The sequence below is a fragment of the Acanthaster planci genome, linkage group LG01 (genome assembly GCF_054643075.1).
Source record: "Acanthaster planci isolate LZ-2023a linkage group LG01, COTS_SCS, whole genome shotgun sequence".
Classification (NCBI taxonomy): Eukaryota; Metazoa; Echinodermata; class Asteroidea; order Valvatida; family Acanthasteridae; genus Acanthaster; species Acanthaster planci.
In genome coordinates this window covers 31,727,442-31,741,333 of record NC_141777.1, presented here as the reverse complement: position 1 = coordinate 31,741,333, position 13,892 = coordinate 31,727,442, and the positions used below count along the sequence as shown (strand labels likewise).

At 40.6% G+C, this 13,892-nt stretch overlaps 1 protein-coding gene across 2 annotated transcripts; it reads right to left on the bottom strand.

The window, feature by feature from the left end:
• Window positions 1–1,816: 1,816 nt before the first annotated feature.
• aida (axin interactor, dorsalization associated) lies at window positions 1,817–12,493 on the bottom strand. 2 transcript variants are annotated; one of them, XM_087134609.1, is made up of 11 exons: window positions 12,475–12,493; window positions 8,602–8,763; window positions 7,902–7,965; window positions 7,521–7,574; window positions 7,260–7,314; window positions 6,322–6,394; window positions 5,985–6,109; window positions 5,246–5,368; window positions 4,478–4,600; window positions 3,869–3,986; window positions 1,817–3,320 (listed from the first exon to the last, which is right to left on the bottom strand). In XM_087134609.1, exons 2-11 carry the CDS (start codon window positions 8,706–8,708, stop codon window positions 3,224–3,226), a joined length of 939 nt encoding a protein of 312 aa, XP_086990735.1. In that variant the 5' UTR covers window positions 8,709–8,763; window positions 12,475–12,493; the 3' UTR covers window positions 1,817–3,223. The 2 variants fall into 2 exon arrangements, with proteins under 2 accessions (XP_086990735.1, XP_022086074.1); XM_022230382.2 differs by lacking the exon at window positions 12,475–12,493 and adding an exon at window positions 11,699–11,841.
• Window positions 12,494–13,892: the final 1,399 nt, after the last annotated feature.

The following is a 13,892-nucleotide window of genomic DNA, read 5'->3' as shown; positions in this document are numbered from 1 at the left end:
GAAACCTCAAACTTTGTAACTGTCAATCATTCGCTAGAGATGACCGGGTAAGCACTTTCATGCACCCGGCTCTACACTTTGTACACGTGACTTCTTATTCTGTATTTTACATTGCTACACACGACCCTTAGATTCTTGCGCACGACTTTAGCAGGAAGTCATGTGACCCTTTGAGATGGAAGATTTTCATTGGTTGAGCTGTTCAGCGACGCTCATATTTTATTAATTCCTAAGCCTCTAGAATCCTATAAATAGAGCAGATTTTCCTTAGCTCGTCGGTCAGGTGCGGCGGACCAAACCCTTATTGCGAGAGCGGAACCCAACGTAGTGCGGCGGTTGGACCCTTACCGAGAGAAGTGCGATATTAACCATTCTTATGGCGAAGAAATGTAACCATATGAATGGCCAGCTAGCTTAGCTTGGACCGATGCGAGAGCGGTACGAATTAGCCCAGGGTGCTAGTGAGAGTCGTAGCGGCCCGTCACCGCTACGTCCGAACCGATTGCCGGGCGAGACACCCCCGTGTCCCCCGCCACCCTTGTCCTGCTAACTAGCCCAGTCCTCCCCGTCTCTACGCTGAGCCAATGGTACACAGTGCGGCGACTTTATCATTGCGCTCATCACATTGCGGTCTGAGCGGCAGTGCGGTCGGTACATACCGGCGCTGGCCCCGTCCAGCCCTTGCTAGTCACCGTGGTGGTCCGGGACAGCTCCCACCACGGCCCAGCCCGATGAATGTAGCCTAGCTGTGCGATGCTACACACACGTACCGTACCCACTCCGTCTGACTTGCATTTCCAATGGTCCTGCCAAACCGTAGTTTAGTTACACTCATATACGACTTCGCCTCTCTATAACTTTGCCTTTTGTGTGTTGTATTATGTTAAGCTACACCTTCTTCAAACCCACATTGAACTTTGATGAAGAGAAGTGAGAGCAATAAACCAACCATACAGTTTGACTGTCACCCAAACCCCTTTGTTTCACGTCCACCCTTTAATAAATTGTTGACCCCAAATATCACATCCCGTAGACACTAATGAAGTCCATGCTACCATCGACTTGATATTTAGGGAACGCAACAAAGGCATGTCCAATGGTTACAAAATTGTTGTCAAGTGGACGGCAAAACACTAGGCCTACAAAAATTGCATGACAGTAACAATCTCAGGAAAACTACCCCCCCAGCATTAGTAGAGTTGAGGCCACATCAAAATATTAAAAATAAAGACCGACTCTGAAATCTCATTAAAAAATATAAACCATGAAATTGAAAATGTACTAAATTACTTTTTGTGCATTCCAGAACTTTTCGTAACTGCACAGATTACATCCACACAGACAAATCCAGGCACATGGCCAGTATACACCTGGGAAGACAGCAATAAGGCAGGAACACTTTGCCAAGTAATTAGTACTATACATGATATATAGCCCTTAATGTTTCTGAGTGGTGCAATAGACGGCACATGTCTCCCATCGTTACTGGCATGTGCATGAGTTGTGCTTAGAGCTGTCTACGTTAGAAATTGAAAATAACAACTTCATAATGAATACAGCTGAGAGAATACATGAAGCAACTTTTCAGTATTGGCATAACAGGGTACATTTTGCAGGAGGGGCACTTGGGCCCTCCTTTTTTGAGAGGGGATATTGAATGGGTGTGGTCACAGTTAAAAGCTAGACTAAAGTAGTGTTATACTGCTGCTGTCCAGGCAAGGTAACTGACTTTACAAAGGTGTCCATCTCCATTACTTCCTCTAGGTGTAACCTGTAATGGTGATTTTTTAGTCTTGGGACAAGGTAGAATTATGCATTGTTAGTTGTTAGGGAACCCGGTTTAATAGCAAAAAGCTGTAAATAAGGAAGAGTGCATATCCAGGTTGTATTCCAAACATGGACAGTTTCGTCCATGGAGCAATATTTCATTTTTACAAGCTTGACAAAAAAGGGGCGGCTCTGCTAAGCGTGACATTACATTACCCAGAGTAGTGCTCAGTTACCGCTGACAAAAGTGAAAAAACTGTGTTCAAAATTTCTCATAAAATATTTGCAATCATACAGCAATGTCCAAACATCCTAACATCTCGATGATCCACTGCTATAAAGATTAAAATTTCTTGAGATTTGTATTACGAAATCTAAATGCGAGTCATTTGTGATTGAAAATTGTGCATTTTATGAACATGTAAGTACAGTGCCTTGTTATTTGCATGTACATGTACATACTTTTGCACGACTGCATGCCAAAAGTTCTCCTTGGACTAACACTCTACAGTAATGAATCTTGTTACAGGTCTCATTAAAACCCTAACCGTGCTAAACCAAACAAGGTTATGCAGGATTTCAATGGTCCCTAGGGGGTTTTAACTGGAAATGTGGAAACATGAATGATGTGGTATTTAGCGTGAACAAGATTGAAGGAAAACACGTCCATCTCCATCAGTCCATCTTTCATAAAAAAGAAACAAAATGTTGCTGGTTTTGAGGAAGCCTTCTTTGGTTTCAAGGCATGCTCATTATGAATGCATTATAATGACAGAATCAACAACATGAACAGTAATGGAATACTCAAGTTCCTTTAAACACTGGACGGGCTACTAAGTACCATTATACTGATTTTAGTAATGGTTTAGAAAACATACATCATTTGTTTTGATGCTTTGCACTAGTACTTGTAGAATACAGAATGTACAAATAAATGAATCTATATTTGAATGCTTACAATCCCCTTATGTAATATAATTTGGAGATATTTAGAGGTATTTCATGGTCCTTCAAAACTCCTGTCAAAACATTTGATGTAGTGAATTTTTTCTTTTTTGCTTTAAAATGGAAGGCATTTAACTCTCCCCAAAGATCATTTTTCTGAAATAAATGACAGATTGTGCAATTTATCATGTTTGTTACGAGAAATTAATCAACATTTCTCCCAGTGACAATTAACAATAAGATTTCAGCCCCTCATGGGAGCCATCAAAAGAGGAATCTAAGAGGGCTGGTAACTGCCCTTTTTGGCACAAAACTTTCAAATTTGCAAACTGTTTTGATTTCTTACCAGGCCCAAAGAATCCTACTATTTTATGCAAGATGTCAATAAATCTGGACAGATGGCAGCAATTGGCCTCCAGCGATTCTTTCTCACTCTCGATGTTGATCAGTCCTTTGACTCAAAGGCTTGGCTCCATCTTGGAATTAGGAAGATCCCCCATCGATCTTGCTGCTAATCTCCAATAAGATTCAGATACAGGTGCAAGTACAGAGGTTTTGTAGTGAGTAAGGCCAGCTTTTTCCTCCTGAAGTCGGTGGGTTTCTGATATCTGAAATTCAAACAGATTGTTAGAATCACCTCCGGCTATGTCATTCAAGAAAAAAATAGCTCATAGTAAGGAACTTTCAAAAGTAATACCGTAATAGTCACAACAGTAAATTTTTCTGCTTTAATTTAATCAAGAAAATGTACAAGCCTATGGAAATTTATTCATAAAATGTGCTAACACTCTGAAGACAAAAAGGATTATCTTGCCACAAGTACATGAACACGACCACTTCCATGGAATTCTTATTAGAAAGTGTCAGATCTAAATGACCATCTAAATAAATATTTGACTAAATTTAAAGACTATTCCCATTTTTTCTGTACTTGATGATAATTTCCATCCAATAAGAAAACAGTCAAAAAACAGTCAAAAGTATTTTATTTATTGTATCATTCTCCACGGATCTGTTTTTCCCACACAAGTGGAAGAGAAGAGTTTATAGCCTTCCTTCCCCAAATCCAGTCAAAGCTCATGTTTCTTGGCCAGCTAAAAATCATTCTGAAATTACTTGGCCTTTTTTTTCACGTCTTTCCGGTTGAGATACTTACAGCTCAATGACCAGTGGTCCTGGCTTGATTTCGTCCATCTCCATGAAAGCAAAGCACTTGGTACTAATAGTCCGCTTTTTCAGTTTGTAGTGTTTGAACTCAAAGAAAATGGCAGTCCCTGTCAACAAAGAACTGGAAATTACTAACAGCTTCAATCTGGACAAGAACACGGAATAAATACGACAAAAGCACCGACACTCAGAGCCCTTGCTCTTCGCGGTGGCCATGACACCACACAGGAAATTTGGCTTTGGAATGAGCCTGATTGCTACAGCTGGCCCAAATGTGGTTCCTGGTTCATGTGGGCAGCACATGCTTATGTCTATGGAAATAAAGATTTGCTACGTACAATTTGACTCATTTGTTGTTGTCTATTCATTAAAGACACACCCGCCTTTCAGTAAAATCAATATCAAAATCACGAAAACACAAAGCTACACCATTCAAATTAACAAAGAAATGAAAAAAAGGTCTCCATTTTGATGGTCCAACTGGGCAAAAGAGGCAGGAAATTCCAGCGATAATGATTTTTAAAGTGATAGAGAATGATCAAGTAATATTGATACATTGATGGACCAGCCGTTCTTCAGTTTTCTTCACATCCTTCACCTTTAGGTAGTTTTTCAAGAGATTTCTGTACATGGACGTCAACTCCAAAGATAATGTAGGGGTCCTCCCTCCTCAGAGCAACCGGTGTCTCTTGCGGCTTGGAAACATCTATTCCTTTGTTATCTTTACAAGTTGAAAAAAAAATCCAATCATAAAGGGTTGATATTGGCTTATCATCTGAGAGATTTACACCTATTTGCTTGTAACACCTTCTAAGAAAACGCCATTCCCAAAAAAAGGGGATAGCAGAAGTTCCCTGGCATCCACATAACCACGGCAACTGTTCATGATAAACGTGTGTTGAACTTAAACTTAGCTGCTGTGCATGACCTGCTCAGGTAGCAAATATTGCTCCATGGGCATCCCGGAACGTTGAAAAATATGACAGGTTGCGGTTCTTTAAGGGAACATCTCATTATTCAGATCGGTCAAAACACTCCATTCGGAATACCACGTTCTCATTCTGGAATGGACAGCTGTTCCACTTGGAACAAAGCTTACCCACTGGAACACTGCTTCAGCAAAGTCTTTACACTAAGTGGACCATTCCCACTAACGTGTAAATGTTCCGTTGGGAACGATTCAATGGAACACAAACATTCCTGACTTTTGAGACACTCCCAAATGAGTCAGTTTTTGTGGTATTTAGTGGTATTTGTGGTATTCTTGCCTTCTTCAAAAGTTGAGATATTCAGCCAAAATAATACCATCATAAAAGTTGTTGACACTTGGAACAAGAATTTCTTTTAAATTTCACCCGGAAAGTACCTTTAAATGAAATGACAATGAAGGGGTCCAGATATGTTGAGGCATCCTTCAGACCTATCTTCTCCACTCGCACTATGAGGTTAGTGCTTCCTCTCTCACGAGGTATCATAGGAAATAGTTTACCTGCAGGTCAAGACAGATGACGCAAGGACAGCCTCAGACAATGAAGCCATATTCCCACATGGTGGCTTTGTTACTTAAATTCTGGTTGAATTTTTATCACAAGTAACCATCCTGAAAATATTTAATATCAATGCTGGTAACAGTCAGTGTACATCTAACTTCCAATCTGTGTCAAGTTTTCCTGTATTATGAAAGCCACAAACGTGCACAGTTACTTCAATTGACAGAAATCATCAACAAGCCACTGAAACTCAATGCTACAGCCTTTAACACACTAGCCTACTCAAGAACATTGCATGTATACTAATCACTCCCTCAGGGCCAATTTACACAAACCAGCAGCAATGGAAAGTGATGTAACCTTTGACATGCCCATGCCTAGAGGTTTGATAAACAGTGATACAGTCACAAAGATCTTTGACCTACCATTGGGTGGCAAATTGAATTTTCATCTTTCCTGGGATCTTTGACATGTCTACACCTGGTGTTTTCATTCAAGGTGAAGCAGTCAACCAAGCCTGACCAGGTCCCCTATATCATTCTTACCTTTGAACTTTGACCCATAATGGGTAGAAAACTGACCTATGGGGTCACAACCTTTGACACACACACTTACCCAGTGGTTTGATTCCAGGTGATACAATCACTGAAGTCTTATTACGTCCCGTTTCATCCTCCTCATCCTCATCAATCTCATCTCCATCAAGATCTAGCTCAAAGTTTCCCGATTTAACTGTGGGCCTGTGAGGAAATTAACAAGAAACTTGGAAGACAACAGGGACGTTTCCAAAGAAGACTAGTGCATAATTAGTTGTCAGAGAAACTTTCTGTGTCATTTAAAGAGATTTAGCAAAATGAAATCCATACTCTCCGGTCATACATCCATCGACAAGGATAAGTCAAATCACCATCTGCGACAAAAACTGGAGTATCTTTCTGTTCATTCATCCTACCTGAAAAGGGCAGCTTCAACTGGAACACTGACAGGGAACTCCGACTGTGAACTTGACAGCAGGCTCTCAAAGGCTGCATAAAAAAGTTAGTATTCTTTTACAATAGTTTAGATTTGATTTGATTTGTGAATATGTTTGCACATATTTCAGAGAATGTTATTCTGAAAGAGACAAGAAAACAAACAATACAACCTCTCCCAGTTCCAAACATGTAACTTTTCTGTGGTACTAGAACAAGAAGATTTTCTGCAATAAGAACAGTAGATATTTTCAAACTAATTGTTTTTCTATTTGGCTCTTTTTAAAAGGTCCAAGCAATGACAGTTTGTCATATTTGTTACTCCTTTTCTATGCATGAAAACTATTTGAGATCCTGTTAGGGTCAACTCCATTGAGAGATACCGTACCTGAAACAGTTCTGACAAAGGGTTGCTAGTTGACTTATTGCCGCGTAATACGGGTATTTAACAATAGTGCGCCTCCAAGAGTTTGCAACGCATTGACCAATCACAGCGTGCGAAATCTGTCGACCCAAACACGTTCGGAAAGGGTCAACAGATTTCACTGATTGGTCAATGCTTTGCAAACTCTTGGAGGCACACTACTATTAAACGCTCGTATTACACACCAATGAATCATCAACGACAAAAGGAAATTCAGGCCAGCAAAATATAAGAAATATATTGTACAATGATTTGTACATATAAAATGTACAAATCAAACTTCATCTTTCCGCAATGACATCACAGTTTTGTTGATAAAATGTAAATTCTTATTTGCATAAGAAACAAAAATGTAACAAATACCCTGTATAGAAATTGAAATTAAGGTTCATTGAGACATCAAGGTACAGTTTCAACGACTGCATCAAACTGCATTGCACAGCCACTTGGAAGGCGGGGTGGAGGGAAGTCCATGAAAGAGAATGCTGGGCTTACCTGAGTCTACTTTCTTCAGTTCTTCTAACGTGAATCCTTGAGTGTTGTCTGGAGACTAAAGTACAAACACATATACAAAATGAGAATATTAAAAAAATGAAGACTTAACACACCTGTCACATGGCAAAACCGGAAACAAGATTATAACTTCCTGTTACATATACGTGTATATGGTTGAAGACACAGCTTACAACTGGCATATGGAAACAGTTTTCTATATTTACTACATTGCATATTTCCCAGATTCCACTTTTCTCTTACCTGGAGCGCTTTCCCTCGGAGGTCTAGACATGCAGCTATCTTCGATAACGTTCTCTGCAATCACAAAAAATTTTAGATACATAAATACTTGCAGACTGTGCCAAAAGCACACTGCAATTCTGTGTACTTCCAACTAGTTAGTTTTTCCTTATACCTTCCTCCAGTGTCAAACTTGGCTGGTTTGAACCTTTTTTTTTGGGCCATCTCCACCAAAGAATGCCCTCACTTTGCCCTAATGTGTGGGTTACAGTCTACATGTGGCCTGTATTAATGAAGCTACGACAGAAAAATTCAATCGAGCAGCTCTCCCAAGACGGAAACAGGGCTACGTACATGTAGTTGGCACTCTGTGGCTAATTTCAAAGGAATAAAACAATGAACCTTTTGGCTGTCGTTGAATAGAGTTGCTTCATGTGACGTTTCTTTCAGGAGCTGTTTTGATAACCTGTGGGAGAAAATGGCACAGCATGAAATCGGAAGAATCGAAACTAGAGGGGGTGTGGAATTTAACTTGCTACAATTATGAAAATAAAACACTGAAACAGCTTGCTGTTGTCAACAGTATATGTGAAAATAGTAAGGATACCAGCGATACCGAAGTTTATAAGGGTACATGTAACTCACTGCTTACATGTATGTGATATGCAAGGACAAGGTAATGTGCATTCTTATAGACTGGCCATATCACCATTCTGGGCCAATGAAAATACAGTTTTCAAGGTTGTGATGTAAGCTTGGTGACCTTGGTGACCTACACTGACCCTGCTTTTGCTGTAACCATCAAAACGGTCAAAAATGTCTTCTATTTCTCCTTGTACAGCACATTCACATATCACATATGTCACTGGACTGATTTTGACTGATAGGACTGCTTTGTCAAGAATGCATCTTTGCACAGGAGGGTAAATAAGAAGCATAATACCTGCACAAGTATACCTACTTGCGAAAATGCACTCTGATAGTGGACAGTTCTATCAAATGACATGAGCATCAGAGAATTTCTACTCAGAAACAAAACAAATAATACACAATCTTAATACATTTGTCTCGATGAAACAAAGTCTCTGATTTTTGTCTTTACATTTGATATTCATCAACAGCTTCCACCAGCTGGCCCCATGAATCATGACCGGTCCCCCGCGTCAGTGATGCCCTCCATCGAGCTACCAGCTTGTGCTTATCTCCCATGATGCTTTGCTACACATCGAACGACGGTTTGGTTACAACTTGGCACACGGAATTTCTGTGGAAAGGGAAAAAATGAGCTGTGTAAATTTTCATGAAGTAATTACGGACTGTATAGACACTGCAAAGATGTTATACATGTAGCACCCTCATATGAATTGTGTATAACTAATCAATAAAATAATCAATAAATCGATATACATGTACTGTACAAGGTAGACAAATGGCGGGCTCATAAAGTTCATTACACCCATACCTTTGTCAGCCTTTGCCTACCCTATTCAAAACAGGCTTAAATTTCACATCGGACTGCTGGACCATACCCACTGAATTTGGTGAATTTCCATATATCAAGAGCATTAGTGAGGTTGCAGTTACTCGATCTTGGCGGCACTAGCATAATTCTTATTTAATCAAGTGATCCGGAACTGTTAATGATCTGAAAAATGTTGCACATACAGTGCCTCCATGAAGTGGTGTGGCATGCTTGCTTCAGAACTATTCCATAAATGTCAATAGTTACCACCAGCAACTGTCAGGTTCAGTGACATAGGGTTAATTCCTTCTAAAATAATTGGTTCTCTATGAAAATATTGGGTGTCAAAAGAAAAGGCAATGGAAAGCGTTCCATACATGGACATCACTTGACTCCTTGCAAGCCTTGTGCACAAACCTGAAGAAACTAGTCTGAAAAGTGTAACTAGTTTCCAAGTACATGTACATGCTTCAATATTTCCTTGCTAAACTTGACTTCTTTCACTTTTAGGACATGGTACCACCTTCTGATGGTTGTTTTATCACTGCAGGAAAAAATATGAATCAGTTGCTACAGGTACTGTTACAGAAGTTACACAGATTTCTGTCTACTTTCAGGAACCAGACCAGTCTACAACGAATGGATCTTGGATTTCATTTCCCTCAAGGGGAATCCTCCAGGGGTATGAATCTACCAAAAAAGAAATGAAAAACATGTATAGAAAGTGAACATGCGATCCAATTGAAAAAAAATGAAGGAAATGAAGAAGGAAAGAAAAAAGAAAATGAATCCTATCATGAGTAGGCTCGAACCTAGCACATCGACACTGCACAGCCACATGGGTATCGCCTGTGCCATCACAATGCCATGAAATTTATGAATTGTGGTAATTGTGCAATGCCGTAATAGAACTTCCATTACCGTTACCATAACAACAGCAACTTTGAAATTATTAATGTCAAGCACAATCTTTAACCTTGTGCAAATTTACTGCTCTCCCTTTGAGTTGATTATCCTGTGAAGAGTTGTTATTCAAAGGCAAATCAACTCAGGATGGAATACAATAAATTTGTGCAAGGTTCAAGATTCTGCTCAACGTTAGTATCCACGGATGGAATTCTTTCCAAGTGGTAAATTTTTGCTACAACGCCACTTGGTCACAGAAAATCCAAACACAGGTAGGAAGTACAAAGGCTTGTTGGGAATACTGTGAATGTGATCCAGTACTGTCACCATGGTTGCCACAGCTGTATGGTGTTCTCAAGCGGACAGGCAAACGTCATGTTTGTGAGTTGGAACATCGTGAGTGTGAGTTGGAACGTTGTGTTAGTAAATTGTAAACACTGTGTGTGTCTGGGAAGCGGACTAGTGTAGACAGTACTGCGTGTAGTCTACACTACCAGGCACTGGGTCAATAAACAACTGATGGAGCCTGAAAGTAAAAGGTCATGCAGCGAGCTTCCGGAACCCTCGCGCGGTCCTCCTCTGGGGATTTTACATTGGGCCATCCTATCACATTCGATAATTTTTGGAAGAATAATTCCTGATTAATAATACAGAACACTTATAATGTACCGGTATCTGCCAAAAACTGATGCTCATGGTGCAATAAAAAAAAACAAAATGATACTGAAACCATCCCCTGAAACACTTGTGTTGGAAAATACTTGGAAAAAGTCACCTAGAGATGGGTAAAAAACAAATTTCGTTAACGACCCTTCACGCCCGGCGATATCGCACCTACATGTAGGTCTCCTTGTTCGTGCACGTTTGTTTTCACTTCCCATGCTTACATGAAAACGAGATTGTTAAACATTGCAAAGATTTAACTACCTGTAGTCGATGGGTTCCATATTCCGCTGATTTGACATAACGCAGTTGTTGTCAGCAAAGGTTAAATAAAATATATTAGAATCTTTCGAAAAAGTAGATTATTGCTTTAAGTTTATTACCTTATAAATCAAGAAAAGGCTTTTGAAATATTTTGATCTGTTTTTATGTCAGCTTTTACCACCAGACTGCCAAAAAATTTCAAACTGTAAATGTTCATCAGCATACGAGACAGCCACATTGGACTGTTCTTTATGGATTTCAGATTTTCGGAAGTGATGGGTAAATTTTTGGCAGGATATTTCTCTTTTAAGTCAATTAATTTCTCAGTTTCTATAAATTGATATACTAGCAAATATTTCCCAAGCCCTTTTTCCGAGTTGGACTTCTGAAAAAACTGAATGGAAAAATATTATTAAATATAATTTTTCCTATCCAGGGGTTCTGGAAGTGCGCCATCAGGGGTCAACTTTCAGGCTCTATTTCATGAAGCTACTAAGCACAAAAGTTTGCTTAGTACCGTACTATCGTCTTGCTCACAACAAACTAGATTACCAACCAAAAATCCATGTCATTTCTATGATAAGCGAACACCAGCTGAACACCAGTCACCAGGTCACAAGCAAATACAACACAAGAACATTTGGGTTGGTAATCCTGTTTTAATCAAGGGAAAATAATCCATGATATTGGCCCTGATTACTCATAAACATGACGCTCAAACTCAGAGGCATGGACTAGTTTAGTTAAATGTACATGTAGGCCCTCTATATCAAGTAATGTAGGAATTGTTATCACCATATAAACCATCCCTCCTTCCTCCATGTATAAACTAATGCAAAGGAAAACTAGTGATATCCGTAGATGGAACTCTTGCAAAAATGTTGAAAACGTTTATCGAACTCACAATAACTTTGCTCATCAGCTTCGAAAGATTTCCTTGTTGAAATTTATCTGGGCCTTGCACTTTTTCAGTAAGTCTGAGGCTGATATTGGTAGCGCGCCACCAAGTGATGAAAATTCGCCAGTTCGCTAAGAAGTTTGGCGCCGCGCCCCGGCCCTCCGACGAAGGCGAGGGCGCCCTCCTCCTCGAGGCGCGGTGCGTCGGACGGCACGCCGGAGAGTCCCTGAGCGGCTAGGGACGAGTCCGTTGGGACCGAAGTATACCGTTCCCCAAGAAAGTTGGTCTTCGTCGAGATGATGACTAATCTGATTGGTCGAAACTTAATGACGTAACCCGGACAGACCTGACTTGAAATAAACTTCGCCTGGACTCCTGACTTATATACAACAATTAACAAGCGGCTGGTTTATTCATCAACACACTCAACCAATACACCAGTAGAGGGCGCTATTGACGGGGAAACTGCGTGATTATACGTGACCGGACTTCACCCAGAGCAGTGAACACCACAATTAATTGTGGGCATCCAGTGCCGAATCAGGGACTTTAGCAAGTCTACGGGGCTTATTGTCAGGGCTGCCGGCCCTACACGCAACTCACGTCACGAGATAGCAATCCACTCTTGCATCGACCGCAAGCTCCTATCAGGAACTATACCGCACCACCAATCAGCCCCTCAACCTACCGAGCCCCTCAACAGCACACGCACCACTCGGACTTAGGCACAGTCACACTAGGCTAGGTGACTTTAACCCTTGCACAGGATTCTCGACCCTTACCTCAGTATCAGCTCTTTATCAGGCCTCAGGACGACTAGTCTAGTCTTAGCCTAGCCTAGCCTAAAGCCTACGCGCGCCTTTTATAGCTTTCGCACTGCTATGACCACGCCCGCGCACGCGCTCACGTGACTAAGCAGTGACTTCCGCTGCCCTATCGCACAATGCACAAGGCGGAGCCTATGCGCCGCGCTTGCTTAGCACACAGCTATGCCCGCCTAACATCTGCCTCTGTTACTGGGCAGAGCGCCATCTATATCTTTGCACCGAGCCCAGTGACTAGCGCCCTCTGTCACGTCACAGAAGAAAGGTGGAGGGTTCCCGAAACCGTTCCTCACCATCCTTGTCTCACATAAGCCCGCCAACTGCATTTGTGGGCATTATCATTTCCTTGGTTTGGACATAACAAAAAAGCATATCTTTGGCCGCTGTTCACTTAAAAAGGGAGAGAAGGAGTGTACCGCCTAGTGACAGAGTTCGATCCCTGGCCGTATCCCCCAAATTTCGTATTTTTCATAACCTGTGTACAAGCTGCCGTTCATAACTTCCTTTTGGTACCCCCGCGAAAAAAATGTGTACCTCTGTGCCCTAATTTAAAGTTTAATCTATTTTACGCAAATCCTGGGTTCTTTATAAAACACATAATTCGTTAGGTGAACTGCTTTGCAATATTACAAATGATTTCAAAGTATAAGAGTCTAATTTGGCTGGTCATTTATGAAGTAATTTATTGTTTCTTAATACAAGCCCAACGGTAAAACCTCTTTTCTCTTTAAAGAACGGAAACACTCTTAGCTCAGTTCATGCTGCACCTTGGGGTACCATGGACATTGCTAAAGGGAGAGGTTTTGCGTTTGGGCGTTCTCTTTAATCCATTTTGTGAGCAAAAGCAAAAGCGTCAACACCAAAACGCGAGAAATTGTTTTCGTCCCTAGCTAAATCACAATTACTTTAGGCCAGTTTTTTGTTTTGTTTTTGTTTGTTTTTCAGCTAATAGGGTATTTTTACCGAGATTTTTTCTCACTCTGTCACTTTCTAGTTGACGCACTTTTTGTTTATTGAGAAATCCAAGATAACACTGCGTTGTCAATTAAACATCGCCGTATACAGCTTGTCGTTTATTTCAAGAAATTTTAGTTTCTATAAACATGAACGAGATCTCAGAGATAATTTCTGTACAAGCTTTGTCTATGACATGCACGTTTTGAATCAGTGCCGTATATTCATCGCGGTTCAAAAAGGACTCGTTTATTTTCAGAATACTGTGTGATATATAAGCGCCATTTTGTTATATGACAGCCCAGTAGAATCCCGCTCTTTCTTGGCAACCCGAAGTGAGTTGCGATGGATTTCATGCACAAGTTAGCAAACCAGTACAGCGAGAAGTGAAGTTTAAGTACAACCAGTACTAGTCCCAAGTT